This window comes from Macrotis lagotis, chromosome 4 (assembly GCF_037893015.1).
Source record: "Macrotis lagotis isolate mMagLag1 chromosome 4, bilby.v1.9.chrom.fasta, whole genome shotgun sequence".
Lineage (NCBI taxonomy): Eukaryota > Metazoa > Chordata > Mammalia > Peramelemorphia > Peramelidae > Macrotis > Macrotis lagotis.
The window spans coordinates 222,694,316-222,714,899 of NC_133661.1; the positions used below are offsets into that span (position 1 = coordinate 222,694,316).

The following is a 20,584-nucleotide window of genomic DNA, read 5'->3' on the forward strand; positions in this document are numbered from 1 at the left end:
AAGTTTCCCAAATAGCATGCAAAGAGTTGTGGTTACACATCACTTTGTCTAAGGGTATTTGTCTAAAAGACTTCCCAGACTTAAGAAAGTGATGCAGAAAATGTAGATAATACAGATTAATCTTAAAAGCATATCATTCATACTTTCCTCCCTCCCCCCCCAAAAAAAAACAAACAAACAAACAAAAAAGAGTTGTTAGATATTTATCAGGTGTTCTCCTGTAGAGGAAGGATTTGATCTGTCTTCTTGGCTCCAAAGCCAGGTTTCTAGCCATGACATTATGTTGCTTGTGTTGAGTATACAAAGATAAAAATGAAACAGTGAATTTTGCTAGACAACTTAGGAATTAAAGATAATCACTGCTTCAGGAAACATTGAGAACTCGGGAATGATTTTTGTAATTGTTAAAAAATTAATCATCTGTTCCCCTTCTGGATGTCTGCCTATATAATGATCACTTTATTTTGTCCCTTCAGTCCTATTCCAGATATTGGACCAGGAGAGAAAGAAGAGAAAACAGATGAGGAAGAGAAAGAAGACACTGAGCCCCTTTGGCCAGCTGCCCTGAGGAGTCACCTTCCCAGGGGAATTAGTGTTCTTGAGAAGCTCATCGCCACTTGTCCAGTCTGGCTGCAACTGGACATGGACCAGGAGAAGGCAGCTCAGATCCTGCAAGGGGAAACAACTGGGGTGAGTTGGGTTTGATATATATCATCTGTGTTCAGTTCCAGTCACCACATTTAGGCAAGGACATTGACACACTGGAGCACTGCCCAAAGAGTATTGACCCAGATGGGAAATGAGCGGTGAGAAAATGAGGGCAGTGAGAATTGTCAACACTGTCTGGGAGTTTGGCAGCAAAAGGGAGGAGGAATGTAGAATGATAACTTGAGGAGATAGTTTGAAATATCTCTGGGGCAGCAAGGTGGCACAATGGATAGAGAATAGACCCTGGAGTCAGAAGGGGGAGGAAGAGGATGAGAAGGAAGAAGAGAAAGAAAGGAGGAGGAGGAAGAGGAGAGAAGAAAGAAGAAAAGAACAAGAAGAAGAAGAAAAAAGAAGGAAAGGAGAAGAAGGAGGAGGAGGAGTCAAAGTTAAAGAGACTGATAATTTGGAAACTAAGACTATGCTAATGAAAAACCATATCAGCTGGTTTGAAAAGAATAAGAAAATTAATGATACTTTCATAACCTGAACTCAACAAAGAGGGCAGAAAATGAAATCTACAAAATAGAAAATGAACAAAGGTAAAATTATAGCAACAAAAAAACACAGAAAAAATATTATCATCGGCCTGAATAGGTTTTATGGGTGGAAATACAGAACTAAAAATAAAGAGAGAAAGAGAGGAAGAGGGCGAAGGAAAAGGCAGAGAAGAGTAGAAAGAGAGACACTGTCAAGGAACAATCTCCTGGAGGAGTTGTGCTGAAGGTTCTAAGTAGAAAAGTTGATTCTGTTTGGAAATCAGATTTCTGTCCAATTGCCTGAATGAGGGTATTGTCTACTCTTCCTCCCCACTCATGAAGATCAGGAGTAAAATTAGTCCTTCATCCTGGGTATGAAAAAGCAGCACAGAGTTTTCCAAAGATGATAGTTTTTTGAGGAGTAAGAAGTTCATTTCCCAAGTTCTTCTTGGGGGAGAATTGGGGAGCAACAAGAGGAAGAGAGGGAGCAACATTCTGCAGAAGTATCCAAGAATGGCTCTCTGTACCTGTCTGTAAGAATATGAGATCTGTGTCTTGGGAGAACCACACCCCTCTAGCTCCTACTGGGGAAGGAAGTCAAAGCAGCTGGAATAATAGAAATCACAATAACAACTCACATTCCTGTAGCACTTTAAGGTTTGCAAAAAGTACTTTACTTAGAATGATGTACTATACCCATTTCATACAACGAAGAAACAGAGAGTCAGATCAGTGGTTGTTCAACTAGTAATAATAATAATGATATTAATGATAGCTAGCATTTACATAATGCTTTAAGGATTATAGAGTACTTTACAAATTTTATCTTCAGAACAAAACCAGAGGCTATTATTATTCCCATTTTACAAAAGATGATCCTGATAGTCCTTCATTCTCCTAGAGGACCATATCATCGGGGAGGTAATTCTGTGACATGCACACGAATTGGATTTTAGTAAGGGGGTGCTGTGCTAAGTCAGTAGTCTCATTTTCTCTTCCAGAACCATTTGGATTCTGTAGTCAGATAAGAATCAGTATGACTGGAAATAGCCCTGAATGCAAGGCAGTTAGGGTTAAGTGACTTGCCCAAGGTCACACAGCTAATAAATGTTTACAAATGAGGAAACTGAGGAAGACAGGTTAAGGAGTTCTCCCAGGATCACATAGCCAAATAAATGCCTGAAACAGGATTTGAACTCAGGTCTTCCTGACTCCAGCACCAGTACTCTATCCATCATGTCACCCAGCAATAATCAAGATGTGAAACCAGGCATTCTGAGTCCCTTTCCTCTTTTATTATCTCATTTGAGCCTCAAAAAAATGAGTACTATAGAAATTATCATCCTAATTTTGTTGTTTAGTCATTTTTCAGTATCTGCCTCTTCATGACCCTATTTGGGTTTTCTTGGCAGAGATACTGGTATTTGCTATTTCCTTCTTGAACTCATTTTACACATGAGGAAACTGAGGCACACAGAGTTAATTGCCTTATCCAGGGTCACACAGCTAGTAAGTGTCCAAGACCAAATTTGAGCTCAGGTCTTTCTGACTTCAGGTCTAGTGTTCTATATACCACACCACACAGAACTAACTTCCCTTTCATCCTCATTTTGCAAATATAGATAAAATGATCCCTTCAAGATCACACAGCTATGTAAGTATGAGAGATGGATTTTGAAATCAGTTCTTCCTGATTAATAGAAAGCTATTACTCAATTAACCTATCTTATGAGCAAACATTTATTAAATACCAATTATTAGTTATTGTACTTGGTGCTGGAATCCACTCCTTCAGGATAAATAGCAAATGATACCATAAAAAAAAGAAATTTTTCTCTTTTGCTCTCAGGACTTAACTCCCTTTAATCTCCCTCTCTCTCTTTCCCCCTCTCTGTTTTTCTCTTTTTTTTCCTTCCCTCTCTCCATCCCCTGCTTCCTACACCTTCCCATGTCTCTGTCTGTCTCTGGTCAAATCATATAACCTGTCTGCCTCAGTTTCCCCAACTGTAAAATGAGGATAACTTTAGCATCTACTTCATAATTGAGAGGATCAAATGAAATATTTGGTCAGTGCTTAGCAAAACCTGGAACATAGCAACCTCTTAATAAATGCTTGTTTCCTTCCTTCCTTTCAATTGTCTGAGGAAAGTATTCAGAGTGGTGGAGGGAAACATTATAAGGAAAGAAATTCTATTTTTGTTTGTGAATCAGAGCTCTCAAAGTATAGCAGAAGATTATTCAAAATGGACAATTATGTATATGGCACTGTAAAACTTGCAAATGCGTCCTATGTATTATCTTGTTTGATTCTCATGACATTAGTATCACAGTTGCTAATCTCCCCATTTTACAGATTAATGGGGCTCAGAGAATTTAGATGATTGCCTAATTTGCTCAACTCCCTTTAGGCATCTCAGGTGGAATTTGAACCTGTGTCTACCTGATCTAAGTCTAACACTATCCACTTGAGCCATGCCATCCTGCAACTAGACCTACCTGAGGCATTAGTAAGTGTGTCACTCTCAGGGCTATATTGCTAATCTTGTTGTTCACTTGGGCAATTGTAGTCAGATATGTTATACCAAGTTACTGGGTAAGACATTGTATCTATCATAAGAAATAGAATTCTTATTCTTATAGAACTTTGTACTTCTCTATAGAGTTCACATTTCATCTATTTTTTATTATGATTTTATAAGCCTGTCTCCCCTCCACAAACATAAGCTCCAAACAGATCCAAGGGGAGAGCACAATATTTTATATATAGTTGGTGATGAATAAATGTTTATTAAATCAATAAATGAAATAAACTATGATCTAATGGGAGCCCAAGTGATTCCCTCTTGCCCCAGAAAGTCAGCAAGATAGGTCTGCTAAAGTGAACAGTGGATGACTCATTGGGAACTAATAACAACCATGGCTTCCAAATGTAGAAATAACCAACCTCTGTGGCCATAAAAATTAATTCCCTCTTGAATGAGTTTTTCTGGACGTAAAGGCAGATGGGCATTTTTATGGAGAGACTTAGAAAGATTGAAATAGGCCAACTACCTCCAGTCACTGGCTGTCCATCCAAATCTGACCTGGAACACACAGCAAGTCATTAGTCCAGAACTCTGGTTACTATTTAAAGGAATTCATGATAGAAAAAATTCTGGTAAGTGAGTACCAGAGAGTAATTACATTCCAACTGTAGTAAAAACCTGTAACTTAAAGGGATGGTGATCTAAATGACGAAAATTCAAAAATCAGTCAATGGAGGAAGCACTGGGGGAGAGGGCAAAGAGATCATCCTAGGTTTCTCAAGTCACGTACAAAGGAGGTTAACCTGTTCTGCAAGCAACGGCTATCTTTATCTGGGCACCATTCACCTTTTCAGTACAGTGATATTATAAATTGTTAAAGGTGGCCACCTACTCAAAATAAATGGTTCTCTACCTGGTATGATTTCAGAGGGGCTTGAAAGTTCCCCTAACCCCAATATGTCTCTTCCATGAGTTATCACTTAGTGCCTAAAACTCCACCAGTAAAGGTTCATTCATTTAGGGTAAAGCACTGAATAGCAATTATAAAAAAAAATTAAAATTAAAAATACTCCGAGAAAGGACTCATGGAATTGAGAGCTTAAAGAGACCTTAAAACATGGGATTCTATAACATGTAGAACATAGAAGGCAAACATTAGAAAGTATTTTAGCATATAGCATGTTAGAACATATAATCCCATAGCAGGCATGAACCTTCTAAATCATTGTTCAGTCCATCTTTTAAATGAGGAAATAGAGGCCCGGAGAAGTGACCTATTCACACAAAGAATTAGTGATAGAGAAGGGACTCCAGTCTAGGTCTCCTAAATCCAAGTCTATGTCTGTTTTCTCAACTGACCAGACATAGTTTCCTTTTCTTTTCTAATTGGTTAATTCATCTAATCTGTTAAAAGACAGTTAAAAAAAGTTTTCTTGACTTTATACCAAAAAATAGTTTTTAAAGGAAATCTGTAAAAAGTAGTATTATTTGTTATACTGGAGACATATTATTCTTGACATGAAAAATTGTGCATACAAAAAATTGTAGTAAGTTGAAATAGTAAAAAAAAAAACCCAACCAGTAGGACTGCAGTTCATATCAGGCCATATGTATACAGGGAATGAATGCCAGCTGATTTTAATATTAGAACAAGGAAAAACAGACAATAAAAGTCCTTTCTTTTCAAGAGTCTAAAGAAAATATTGCAAGTAGTGAGAAAGTATATTGTTGTTCAGTTAATTTTCAATAGTGTCCAACTCTTTATGACCCCTTTTTTGGATTTTATTGGCAGACACTGGAGTGGTTTGCCATTTCCTTCTCTGGCTCATTTTGCAAATGAGGAAACTGAGACAATTAGGTTTATGTGACTTGCCCAGGAAGCTAGTGAGAGCGTATAGTTGAGAGAAATCTAGATTTTAGTTTTTTCATTTGTAAAATGAAGAGATTAAGTGATTTATCAATATTTATTAATCACCTACTATTTTTTAGGCACAGTGCTAAGAGTTAGAGAGACAAAAAGAGGCAAGAAAAAATCCCAAGTCCTTGCCCTCAAGAAGTTTATAATATAGTGGAATGATCTCTAAGGTTTATGTTCTATGTTTTAACATTCTATAAGTTTATAACTTGCCTCCCCTTTTTCAGAGGGCAAGACCAGAAGAATTAAAAGAATTCATTGCAGGTCTCACCCAATCTGGAACTGAATTTTCAGAGCTAGAAAAGGCCTCACTAATCATAAAAATAGTTCAAATCATTCATTTTACTGATAAGGAGACTTAGGTCTAAAGCAATGTATAAATACTGGCTTTTAGATGAACTGTCAGCTCCAATTTGAGACCTTTCCTAATCTTGACCAGCTTCAAGTGATCCCTGAAATCACTTTACCTTTCCCATGTATATTACTTTATATGTGTAATGGTCATTTCCCCTGATGGAATAAACTATTTTTGTCTTTGTATTCTATTTATCTAGCACAATTTCTAGGTCATAGTAGATGCTAAATAAATGCATGGTTGACCAATTGCTGAAGTCAGTTACTAAGGAGCCACAGAGCTTTGACTGAAACCTGTCCTGACTCCCAGTCTGGCACTCTTTCTGTAATACTCCATCATGCACAATTAGTAAATAAATAACAGATGGAATAGACAACACAAAGATTTCTTCTCACATCATCATGAAAAAGCAATTCACTTTAGAAGGAAGATTAGATGTTATGGTTTATTAACATCCCTCATATCTGCTTAATCAAGGAGGTGATCTGGCCCAGGAAAATTGATGATCCTTTCTATTTTCATTTCCTATTGCCATTAATAATAATAATAATAATAATAATAGCTAGCATTTCTATAACCTCTACTGTGTATCAGATACTGTGTTATCAGATACTGTGCTAAAGACGTATCAGATACTGTTTAAATTCTTTACAAATATTATCTTCTTGTTATTATCTGTTATTAGTCACAGTAATGGTAGTTGTGGCATAATGGATAGAGAATTGACTTGGCAGCACATATACTATGTGACCCTGGGAAAGAAACTTTAACCTCTCAATGTTAGCTATAGGGAAGGTGCTGAACTGTATGAGCAAAGAAAACTTCTCACCAATCAAACTTCCCTATACTTATGAAATCACAAGCCCATTCCCTAGACCTATTGAGCCATAAAGAGAGTAAAGTATAATAATAATAATTAACATTTAATAGTTAACAATAATGATTAACATTTATGTAGCATTTACTAGGTACCACTAGGTGTTTGACCCCGGCCAAGTCATTCAACTTCTCTTTGCCTTAATCCATTGGAGAAGGAAATGGCAAACTACTTCCAGCATCTTTGTCAGGAAAAACCCATGCATTGTGTTGGCATGCTGTGATTCATAGCATGAAGAGTCCAGAACAAGACCTTGGCATCTTCAAGGCCTGGTCAAGCTCTATACTGCTTCATGGCCATTCAGACACAACTGATCAACAACAACAATGTGCCAGGCAATGAATTAAGCACTTTATAGTTGATCCTCACAACTGGGAGGTAGTATTATGACCATCATTTTACATATGGAGAAAATGAGGCAAACATTGACTTGCCCAAGATTACACAGATAATAAATGGCTTCCTGGCTCCGGGGTCCAGTGCTCTATCTACTGCACACCTCTAAGGACAGGGATTCCCTTTGTCCTTTCCATTGTCCATTCTAGGAAATGAAATTTGCTCATGAATATTTTCCCATTTTTAATAACCATAAGCAATTGATTGAGTTCATTTGAAATGAAGTGAAAAAGTCTGTTGAAGACAGCTGAAGTCAGCTCATTCATCCTATCTTTTTCTGTGTGTCTCACTCCTAATGAAGGGGCTCTCCCCCTTCTTTTTATGAGAAGGAAAGAAAAATCAGCTTATTTACTGACTAAAATTTTTCACTTTTATACATGATGGTTTCTCTTAGCTTCCCTGCAGCTTTGCTTTCTTCTTTAATATTTTCCCAAAGGAAATATGTTCAGACCACCTACTAGAAAGGCATCCTCTCTGTGCAGAAGTCACTCAGCAAAAAAAGGACTGAGGAAACATGAGGGAAATAAATCTTGTTGGAAACTTAGAATCCTTATTTTAGTCCATCTTAATTTTCTCTCTGGTTCCCAATTTTTCCCCATATTACTTTTTTTTTTTAGAGAAAATTTCTTTTTTTTGGAGGCAAACAAGATTAAGTGACTTGTCCAGGATCACATAGCTAGTAAGGGTCTAAGATCAAATTTAAACTCAGGTCTTCCTGACTCCTGAGTTTATCTGATCCCAGGAACTACTAGCTGTGTGAACCTGGGCAAATCACTTAACCCTGTTTGCCTCAGTTTCCTCATCTGAACTGGAGAAGGAAATGGCAGACCACTTCGGATCTCTGCCAAGAAAGCCCCAAAGAGCTCACAAAGAGTTGGACATGATTGAAAAAGGACAGAATTAATTGAATCATTCATATCAAACCATGGAGCAAATGCTTTATATATACTTTTGTTTTACTCTTCTCTAGTTACTGCATATCTGTCATCCTTACCTCCCCAATGATGGTGTAAGTTCCCCAAAGAAGGGAAATGTGTCATCTACTTTTTATCTGCATGAGGATTAGTTCAGTACTAGACTAGTAGCAAAGAGCATTTTATTAATACTTGATTTAAAATGTCAGTCTTGGGGTGGCTAGGTGGTGCAGTGGATAGAGCACTGACCCTGGAGTCAGGAGTACCTGAGTTCAAATCCGGCCTCAGACACAATAATTACCTAGCTGTGTGGCCTTGGACAAGCCACTTAACCCCATTTGCCTTGCAAAAACCTTAAAAAAAAAAAAGTCAGTCTATCCGCTGGATTATGATCTTCTCCAGACCAAAAACCAATCTTTGAATGGAATCATTCCAAGAAATAGCCCATACTGAGTTCTGATCTAGTTCCCAGAGTTGACTCTTTGTGTGCCTTGGTCCAACCATCCAATTTCCCTGTGCCTCTGGGGGAGATAAGGAGCTAGCTATATTCTGAAGACCCAACTTTCAGAGATAGGTAGCAGATATGACTGCAAGACCTATTGCTAAAGAGGAAGTACTATATGATACTACTAACCAAAAGGGTGACTATTCAACCGTATTCGAGCCTGGTACACATACTCTTCAGGTTCTTTTAGGAGAAAGAGATGAGCATAAAAAAATATGACCTCAGTATGACTTCTGTAGAATTTCCTTTCATTTTCAAGAAACCAAAGGTAAGAAGATAGCCACGTAAAGGACAGGAAAATTGAATTGGGAGACAGGATAACTGGGTATCAGTCTCTGCTTCATTACTAAATCAAAACATGACCTTGGACAAGTCATCGATTCTTAGAACTAGAAGGGAACCTGAGAGGTTCATTTGTTATAACCCCCACCTGACCTATTTTTTTTTTCCAAATAGACTTCCAGGCAGGAAATACTGGGCATGCCCAAGGCAGATATAAAAGTGATAGTGGCAAAAAGCAAAATTCTAAGATTCTGTGGTTCTATAATTATGAAAATTCTGTAACATTACGTGATTCCATGAATCCCAAATCCTAAGAGTCTACAGTTCTAAGATTTCATTTATTCCTTAAACAGTCAATAATTAAGATTCTATCTATATGCAAGGAACTTTCAGGGGATAGGATGGAAAAAGCAATATTTCAACAGATAAGTAAGGGCAAAACAGTTTGAGGGAGAGAGACATGCAGAGACAGAACTAGAGAGAGAGAGAACTAAAAATCAGGGTTTAGAAAAGACTTCCCAAAGAGAATAGTGGTACCTGAGTTGGGCCCTTATGGAAAATAAGGATTCTAAGAAGAAAAAGTGAGGAGGGCGGGGGAGCCTATTTCAGGCTCTCAACCTGGACAAAGGCATAAAAGCAGGAAGAACCAGTAGTTAATGAGTCTGGTAAATTCAAGCTAGACCACTTTCAATGATACACCAAAGAGTTTGCATTTCATAAAATGTAACTTTAAATTTATAGAACACACATATGTTTTCATTTAATTCTCACAATGAACTAGTTTGTTTTTTAAATAATATTTGTACTATGTCCTATAGCACATTGGAAGCATCCAAATGTTGGTTACATTGGGTTGGGATATTATTTCTCTCTAAAAAGGTCTTTAAACTATTGGGGGGAAAAATCTGTTCTAGCCTCTGAACTTTTTCAGACTGCTCCTTGGAAAACAGACAGAGTCTGAGATCTGGATAATATGGTAGAAATACCAGAGTTTTTAATACCCAGGATGACTTGATAATAAGTAGTAAGTAGATTTTTAGGTCATTAATACTAATTGGTAATTACTACAAGTATTATCAGCCCTGTTTTATGAATGGGGAAACTGAGATCAAGCTTGTCCATGTTACACAGTTTGATTCCCTGTCTCCAAGGCCAATATTTTTTCCACTATAAGATATTTTCTTATCATTTACTAAAGGTCAAAAAAGAATAAGAATTCATTTTTTCTCTCTATTACCAATGTCAATAATGTAATGCTATAATACTTATATTAAATATAAAATAGAATAGAATAAAATATATATTGGTATATGTAGTTATATATGTATGTATGTATGTATTAGTAGCAAGCAATAAGTAGAATATAGAATATCAGGGCTAGAAGGAGCCTAGAAACCAATCAAATCTGAATACTTTTTTTTTTGGCATGGACCCCTTTGGCAGTTTGGCAAATTCTTTTGGATTCCTCCTTAGAACAATGTTTTTAAATGCATAGTATTACGATTATATTGAAAAATCAAATTCGCCTGTCTGATGTTAAAAACTTCAATCTAGGGGCAGCTAGGTGGAGCAGTGGATAGAGCACCAGCCCTGAGTCAGGAGGACTTGAGTTCAAATCCAGCCTCAGACACTTAATAATTACCTAGCTGTATGACTTGGGTAAGTCACTTAACCCCATTGCCTTGCAAAAACAAAGAAACAAACAAACAATAAATAAATAAAGCTTCCATCTAATGCAATTCCTTCATAGAAGAGCAAATAAAGTCCAGAGGAGGTGCTGTAGTATTTCTAGTATTCCAGGACAGTTAGTGACAGAGGTAGGGTCAGAACCTAGTTATGTTCTCTCAGTTGACTATTTTGCCCTCCTGCATTCTTTCTTTCCCTATTTGAAGGCAATCTGGAAAACATTTTTCTTTATTTAAAAAAAAATTGGAATTTCATTTTCCAGCTCAGAAAACATAATCCTGTCTTTCCTTGGGTTCTAGATTTTCTTGGTCAGGCGGGAGAATAATCTCAAGCACATGATCCTCTCAGTTCATTTCCCTTCCCTGAATGAGACTCTTTCAAATGTGCTGGAATACACCATTAAAGAAGAAAAGTCAAGTAAGTATAGAAACTTTTTTTCTGTCCTTGGACTAACAAGCTACATTAACCACCTTCTAACCACAGTTACTCACTGACAAGCACTTGATGATGTTTAAATTGGAGAGAAACAATGTCTTTAGCAGTCACAGTTGACCAGAATTTCCTCTGGCCTCAAGTCAAATTTGATGCATCAGTTTAATTTGTACCTGCCAATGTCTTGGGTTATTTTCTCTGCCTCAGTATGGCCTCTATAGAATTTCCTTTCATTTTCAAGAAACCAAAGGTAAGAAAGTAGGCATGTAAGGGACAGGAAAATTGGATTGGGAGACAGGATGACTGGGTATTGGTCTCTGCTTCATTACTAAATCACAACATGACCTTGGACAAGTCATTGATTCTCAGAACTAATTTTTCCCCTAGCAAATAACCATAAAAATTATTTTCCTTTTCTAATTTAGCTCCTAGGATTTTTAAGGCACAAGGACAGTGTGGGTGCAAAAGTACTTTGAAAAAAATAGCATTATTCAAAGATCAGGGTTTAGATTTAAGATGACTAAATTGAGTCTTGTGTCAAACAATGATGCCAGGTTTCACAGGTACCTTCTTTATAAAATGAATGTGTTAAACTAAATAACTCCTAAGGTCCCTTTTAACTTTAAATCCTATGATTCTATGAACCTAGATATTTGCTAGAAGGTTCTCCTTATTTATTGTTTGGCAGTGACTCAAAAGCAGGTCTTCAAAAGAAAGATGATGAAATTGGCTTCTTAGTTTGGTTTCCCAATAACATGGTTTTTTTTTTGTTATTTTTTTTTTTTTACGAAGAGAAGGCTTTCTCGAGAAACGGGCCACAACCAATTAGAGAGATTGAGGCAAAAGCGAAAGTTTCAAGAATCACATTTATCCTAAAGGGATCCCCTGCCCCCAACTGACCCACCCTCATTAATGAGGAATGCGGTTTTACAATCTAAACACGCAAACTACCCTAGGGAAAGGGACATAGAATTCAAACAAAGCAAACTAATCTAGGGAAAAGAACATAAAATTCAAACCGAAACCAGATTATCTCTTTAGTCCCCAGGAATTGAATGGTTCTCCAAACATCAAAAGATAAGATGAAGTCAGTTGACTCTTCAACAATATCCCAGAAGTTTACTTTGTCAAGGGAGGTGGGGCACATAGCTAACCAGATTCAATCTGTAATATTTTACTGAAGAAATCTCAAAACTTTATCCCACACAATCTCTCCTCTTTTGTTGAGATTTCTTCACATTTCTGAGTTGGCCCTTAAGTCTAAATAACAACTCCCTGATCACCTCCTTATTTCCCAGAGACCCTTTTAGATAAGCCCTATAATCACCATGATAACAGGTACATTTCCAAAGTTGCTGTACCTCCTTCCACTTTAAGTTTTATACCAAAGTCTTTAGAAAGGTCTTTCTGGCTCCAAAAGTGATCAAACTAAATTCCTGATTTTGTGTCATTGGATCAACCCCAAGAATAGCTAATATACCTAGTGATGTTCCTTAAATAATTTTTCTTGCAAATGGCCATTTCTGCACTTTCCTTGCAAGTCCATACTAACTCACAATCAGTTTCCCTTAATAAATGCCCCAGTTCGCACATCTTTACAAAGGATCCAGGTACCATCATTAATCTCACATGAGTCTGAGGCCACCTATCTCTAAATTGTACAATCCAGAATATATGCACCCTGCTTCTGGACATATTCAGACATATTCTACTCCCCAGGTAAATACCCTGGCCAGTCAAGTCAGTCATATGTCACTGATGTTTCTCTCCTCTGGATCAGAACCCTGTGCCACAGTGCACCTCTGATCAGGGACTGAGAATCTAGGTTAGACCCAGGGGCACTGCCACTCACTAATCTCTCTTTCTTTCTCAATGTAGAACATTTTCACCCTGCCTCCCCTCTTCCTTTCCATAAAGAGAAGGGCATAAGTAGGGGTGTCATCCTTACAGAGTCAAGGAGAAGTTACAGATAAACAATGTACACTTAGGTGAGAGATGGTAGAGACAGAACTGATTCAGTGTCTCCTCTATACTCTTCTCCTCTTCCCTTCTCTTCTCCTTTGGAGGCATCCAATGCCCTTCAGCATCCTCTGAATCTGTTCCAAAAAGTCCTCTCCAGCTCTGGTGACTACTTGTCTTCTGGTAAAGAAACTGCTTAACATCTTAATTCAGTTCAAAATGCATGTCTTCCATCACAAAACAATGAGATTCTGGAGCTTATTACAATTTACATTTTGCCTTACTGCCATATTGACACACATATTTCACTTGAACACTTTTAACTTCCATTAGTATTTTACTACATGAGCAAACTCACAAGCTTGTAACATATACATTCAACAGTCATCTTTGTTCTAAGAGTACCCAACATCTGGTTTAGAATAAAACAAGTTTAACCTTTGTTCCCATTACAATGACTCTTACATCCTTAACCAAAATGATTTTTTCCCCAAATATTCCCACATTTTCTTTTTCCTGGTGTACTTATCTAACTCACATTCCTTTCCTTAAACTAGAATTTGAAACTGTAATTATCCTAAGAATTTCCCATTCTTCTCCTTACCTAAATATCCCCTCCAACACAAAAAGCTAAGGAAACTTAGTTCCTACTTTATCATGTAGTTGATAGCAGGTGTCAGAGCCAGACACCTAACCTATCTCTGGCTATTAGATCCAATTCACCTAAAACCTTTTTAGTTTGCTTAGCAACTAACTATAAAGATCCAGGACATTAAAGGAAAATTCCTTTACAGATATAAGTATTGAATGTCAGTGTCCAGGCAGGTCATGTGGGTAATTCAAATGTCTTAGGCCAGATTTATTCTTCCAGGTGAGATATTATCCAAATGTCATTTTGGGGAAATCAGGTCAAAGGGGTCCGACCTCAGCCATACTGAGAAGTCGCCCCTTCGGCTGCCCATCCCGGTCACCTGACATCCTTGTCTTCCTTGGCTCCAAGAACATGACATTTATCCAGTAGCATTTCTTTTTGTTGACCATCCTGGTATCTGACATAAGAGAAAATCAATTAAAAGTCCTGTGATCTAAAATAGTTGTTTTACCTAGTTAGAACTTACAGTGAATACAATTCACCAAATTCCAATTATAATCTTAATGTAGTCCCAATTAATGAAACCCCTACCTAAAGCTCTGAGTATCCTTCCTGGGTCTTTGCCTAAAACCATGTATTCTAACTATGACTGGCCCTGCAGACCTGTCTCTTACCTCTTACTAGAGACAGCCCTTTTTCTGAAATCATATCTACTCTATCTGTATATAAAGATTGTATATCAGATTCCCCTTGGCTAGAGAAACCTCCTTCTAGTCTGTTGTACCTTACAACAAATAAATGCCTCCTTTGTCCAGGAGATTGCATAGAGAAATATCAAATTATCTTGTGTTTATCTTTCCTATATTATATAGTGCTTTTACCTCAAAGCAAACAACCACTGCTTTGGAATACATACATACATATATATATATATATATATATATATTCTGGACATATTCAGATATATTTTATATATATATACACACACACACACACACACACACACACACACACACACACACACACACACACACACACACATATATGGTTAGAAACTTCTATACATAAACTTGTTTACCTACTAGCCATCCTCAGCATACAAATAGTTATTTTTGTTTTGGCAAGGCAATTGGGGTTAAGTGACTTGCCCAAGGTCACACAGCTAGGCAATCACTAAGTATCTGAGGGCTGACCTGAACCCAGGTGTCCCCTAACGTACAAATTACTTTTCAGAATTCTTTAAAACCATTAAAACATCTTAGGTAGCTTTAAATTTCCAACATGCATTATTAATTTCATTATAACAGAACAGCAATAAGAGTAACAGAGTAACACACAAATTACTAGACTTTTTTTTTAAATCAATCCTTCCATTATTACATTATTCATGAACCCACATATCTCTCCCAGAAAGGGTCATACTTTTTCATATTTTCCTTATTGCCCTTCAAAGCAATCACATTAATCCCAGGCTTTAACAATACAGTATTTAAATAACATATTTACAATAGATAGCTAAATATTGCAAATATAATCTCCTTGCAGTTACAAAAGAATCACATAACTGATAAAAACATCTTATTCTGGGCGGCTAGGTTGCTCAGTGGATAGAGCACTGGCCTTGGAGTCAGGAGTACCTGAGTTCAAATCCAGCCTCAGACACTTAATAATTACCCAACTGTGTGGCCTTGGGCAAGCCACTTAACCCCATTGTCTTGCAAAAAAAAAAACCAACACATCTTATTCATCAATAAGTTACCTTACAATAAGGCCCACCATTGCGATTTGTTCAGAGCCCCCATCAGCTGTCTGCAGTAAGAGAGAAGTCCACATTCTTGACTTCTTATACAGAAAATCTAGCACTCACATTCCAAAAGCTCTGTGGAGGGATTTCTTTCCCTTTAAAGTCTCTCCTGTCTATCCCCTCCCCCCCAACGGGCAGGTGGGCTCTCAGGTAGACTTGGTCTAGGGTTGAAGTCTTAACAAGATGGTGGATGGGATTGAGACCACCATATGTCCAACCCACCACCCCTTCCCCCAACTCAGGGAGAAAGAATGGAATCTTTCCCAGACACTCATAAGGATAAAAATCTTTCCTCCTAAAACTTAATCTTCCCCTTAAAGGTTCTTTCTTCTCTTAAACTCTTCTAAACTCTCCCCAAGCCACAGCTTTTCTCTTTAAGAAACTGGTTTCCCAATAACATATTAATTATTCTAGGTTGTTCCTTTATATGACAAGTATGATTTCTTTGTTTTTATTGTTTTAAATTGATTTTATTATTAATTTTTGATTTATATATTTATATAAATCATGTAATAGATTATTAATTTAATTTTTTTACATCACCATAATTTCGATTATCTCTCTGCTATCTCTCCTAAAGCCTTCCTATATAACAAGTAGCATTTATTAGACAAAAAAGGAAAATAGAAGAAAAAAATCAGCATAAATGGTTAATAAATTGAAATATTCTGAGAATACATATAATGAACTTAGCACCTTTGCAATAGGCTAAGGTGGAAGTGTTTTCTCCAATCTCTTTTAGGCCATGCTTGTTCTTTGTAATTTTTATACAATGTTCATTCTGTTTTTTCTTGTTGGGGTTCTTTCCATTTACAGTGTTATAGTAATTTTGTATATTTATTTCATGGTTCTGCTTACTTCACTCTGCATCAGTCCATGTAGATATCTCTGTGTTTCTCTGTGTTCATCACATTCATCATTTCTTAGAACTCAATAATATTTAATTATATTCATGTCCCACAATTTGTTTAGTCATTCCCAAATTGATGGATAATTATTTTGTTTCTAAATTATCTTGCTGTCACAAAAAAAGCTACTTTAAATATTTTGATGTATATTGGAGCTTTCTTAGCAATGGACTCCTTAGAGTACAATCATAATAATGGGTGGAATCTTTGGGTTAGAGGGTTTAGACATTTTAGTCACTTTATTTGCATACCTCCAAATTGAATTCCAAAATAGTTACTGATTCTCAAAGCTCTACTAACTGTACATTTGTGTGCCTACCTTCCCACAACTACTCCAATATTACCTAGTCCATCTTTTATCATCTGGTCCACTAACAATGCATTTGTGTACCACCTTCCCACAACTGCTCCAATATTACCCATTCTCATTATTTTGTCTACTAGGTGGCACAGTGGATAGAGTGCTAGACCTGGAGACTTAATGCATTTTCATGAGTTCAAATTCAGTCTCAAGACACTTACTAGTTGTGTGTCCAGTCACACAGCTGGTAAGTGTCTGAGGTCACATTTGAACTCAGATCCTACTGACTCCTTGGGTAAGTCACCTAAACCTGTATGCCTCAGATTCTTCATCTGCAAAATGAGCTGTAGAAGAAAACAGCAAACCATTCCAAGATCTTTGCCAAGAAAACCCCAAAAGGGGGTCATGAAGAATCAAACACAACTGAAAAAAAAATGACTAAGTGAAACATTTATATGGTGTCTACTATGTGCCAAATACTATACTAAATACTTTGTAAATATTATTTCATTTGATTCCATTTGATCCTCACAACCACTTGGAGGTGGGTTCTGGTATTAGCCCATTTTACAGATGAGGAAACTGAGGCAAAGAGTGGTTAAGTGACTTGACCAGGGTCACATTATCCAAGGCCAGATTTGAATTCCCATCTTCCCTTCACCTATTTTTGTGTCACCAGGGTCCAGGACAATGTCTAGTGCTTAGTAGGAGCTGTATATGCCTAAATGAGTAATTAATTGTTATCACAAATATTTGTCAAAACTGTGATCTGAACCCAAATATCCTGACTCAAAGTTTGGGAGTCATTTTGTTATATCAGTTTGACTCTGAACTTAAGACTTTAAGAGAAAGTTTTACATTGGTGTCTATGGTTTTTGATGGTATACGTTTTGTTCCAGTTACCTCTCACCCCTATCATTTTTGTTCTTCTCACAGAAACTATGTGAAATAACTAGATACTCTTTGTGTAGACTGACTTATTGGGAAGACAAGCTGTTTCTTCTGATGAATGCAAAAGTCTTATTTCTTTTTCAAAATGTAAAATCAGGTCAAATCTATCAACTCTATTTTTTGCCCCACTAAGATTCCTCCTCAATCTCTCTGGATTTCAGTGACTCAAAATTGCTTCCCTGAGGAAGTAAAAGACCCAGTGTTAGTGAATTCAGAATATAAACCACAGTCCCTACAATTCTGCCCATGTAGTTTCACAAATAGGAAGTTGTGGGCATCTTTAGAGCAGTTATATGGTCTGGTGGAAAATGCATTGGCCTGGAAATAAAAGAGACTGGAGCTCTAATTCCTCCCTTGGCTTTGATATTACTGTATAGTGTAAATGTGATTGACTCAACCTCTCAAGGCCTCAGTTTCCTCCTATTAAAAATGGAGTTACCATGACCTCATCTCTTTAAGGGATTATTGTGAGAATCAAATGAGAGGAAAGACCCAAAATCAATGTGGGAAATGAAAAGGATTTTAAAGTTGTAAGGAACTGCTTTTTGAGAAAATATCTTAATCTTGACCCCATATGTCCTGAATATCCAGAGCCCAAAGTCTTCTACCATTGTCTGTGGACCAGTTAGTAAATTGAGAAGTGAGAAGTCTGCCTTTCCACAAAAACTACAAAAGTTTTCAGAGGAGAAGTTTATAGGAAAGTACCCACCAAATGGACTAGCCAGTTATGGCAATATGGTTCTTAGTCTATCTTTCCATATTTCCAAAGGATCAAAGAGTTCTTTGTATTTTAGGGAGCTAAAAAATCCTGATCCTATTATTTATTATTGCTTTTCACAATATCATGTGTTACTTCCCCCCTTCAATCTTGGTTCTCATTGTGGAAACTTTCTGGATTACTTAGTGGAATTTTCCCTAATGGAATGTTCCTTTAATTCATTTATCAACCCTGTTCCAGGCCCATTTTGCCTTTCCTTAGTACCTATGAAAATAGGGTTCATCTATGATCCTAGAACCATAGAATGTTTCAGTAGATTTTTCTTGATCATTTTGCTTTTTACATTGTCTGGATTTCTCCTTGTATTCTTCCCACTCACCCCTCCCAACAAAACTCTTTTTAAATGAAAAAAAAAAAAGGAAGGTAATGGGACAAAAATAATTAAGTAAAACCTACAACATCAAAAAAAATCTGACATCAGGTGCTGTCTAGTACAGTCCACTCCTATATAATTCATTAAACAAATATTTTTTAACCGTCTGCTATGTGAAGAACATTTTGCTCAGGACTAGGGGAGATGTAGAGTTTTGATAAGACATAGTCTGTATTCTCATGGAGCTTATAGTCTAGGGGTAGAATGAGACACAAAGATACTTATCACTGAGGATATACTTGAGCCAGCTAGAACTGAAATGAATTTTAAATTTTCTATGTGAGCATTTACACTTTGGAGAAAGTTCTAAATCAAGGTTTGATGTATTATTTTGTTGATTGTCTTGACTTAAGAAAATGATAGAGAATATGTCAATACAGATTAACTTGAAATTTTATTGTGTATATTTTTCCAGAGAAATGATTGTTATATTTTTGCCAGTACATCATGGAAGTATGTAAAGTATAGCCACAGCACATAATATCAATATATATCATATATAAAATATATACTATGTAACCATAGCACACATAATATTCATATAAAATATTAATGATAAGTATAATTAATATGATGTATCCATTGTCTCTGTGATCTATCCAGCATGGGGGACATCCAGCTTCCTCTTAAGTAATGGACATTTAGCCTGTAGACTCTAGTCACCATGAACTAAAAACAAGAGTCACAACTATTGAATTCTAATATAGGGTGGGAGGGAATTGCATTCACCATTCTTACACTGGTATCACTTTCTGAAATTCTAGAAAGTTCCCTTGGAGAAAAGAGAATTTGTTAAGAGAGCAGGAGAAGGAAGTGAGATAGATACAATCTGAACAATTTATACCTCTGACTTGTGCTTTATTTCTTTTCCTCTTTTAATAGAGGATGTATTTAGCATAAAGGACTTTGGAATTACCCTAAGAGTCTACCTTGAAATATGATATTATAGACAAGAATCATCATTTCATTAAAGAGACGTAGTACCATTTCTAGACAGCCCAAGAAGACTTAATTGAATAGCATTCAGAGACAGTGGAGTATAACAGAAAACACAGTCAATTTGAAATTAGAAGGTCAGAGATCTATGTTTGGCCATAATGCTAACTTAATGAGTTTTGTGGCTTGTTCAGGAATTCTCAGGTTAGATAATCCCTAAGACCCTTCCCAATTTCCAACATTCTATGTTTTATAATCTAACATTCTATTTTTTTTAGTTATAATTAATGTCCAATATGTACTAACATTTTATTCTCTAAGAAAGTTCTTTTCTGAATGTCCTAGTTAAGGGACCTCGCTGCTTATGATGGTTTCCCAGAAGGCATTTATGGAATTCCCATTAGGTAGATATTATGATAAAACTCTGAAAAATAATAACCACAGTTTGTGTTTGGTCTGAAACTTCTTCTTTAAGATGGGAAGTTAGGTTCACACATTGAGGACATGTGTGAGAGAGAAGAGGAATTCTTCTATTACATATAGCTAGTAACAAATTAGAATGTGACCCAAGGAAGAGAAGCTAGTGGTTATTCAAGAGGTGTGGGTTTGTTGGGTATTTGGGGGTGAGGTAATATAGCATGTCTAATCAAGTGAGGTGGCATTATCCTGAAGCTATGCAAAAGATTGGTTTTGTCACACAAGACAATTCACCTAAGACTCTGACTGTCCATTTTATGAGCAGTGGATTAGGTATCAGACATCTTGAATTGAGTCCAGTGGCCATATTTAACACTTAATGTTTTCATCTCCAATATTTTATATAGTCAGGCCTGGAATCAAGAAGACTCCTCTTCTTGAGTTCAAATCTGGTCTCAGACATTTATTAGCTTGGTGATCCTGGGTAAGTCATT

The 20,584-nt window shown here is 36.7% G+C and overlaps 1 protein-coding gene across 2 annotated transcripts in view; it reads left to right on the top strand.

Moving 5' to 3' along the window:
* Positions 1–20,584, top strand: part of RIN3 (Ras and Rab interactor 3) — a 146,268-nt gene that overhangs the window by 44,484 nt on the left and 81,200 nt on the right. For both annotated transcript variants that reach the window (XM_074235435.1, XM_074235434.1), the window contains exons 2-3: positions 477–690; positions 10,939–11,056. In XM_074235435.1, the coding sequence (XP_074091536.1) occupies positions 477–690; positions 10,939–11,056 (332 nt within the window). The remainder of the gene's footprint in view (positions 1–476; positions 691–10,938; positions 11,057–20,584) is intronic.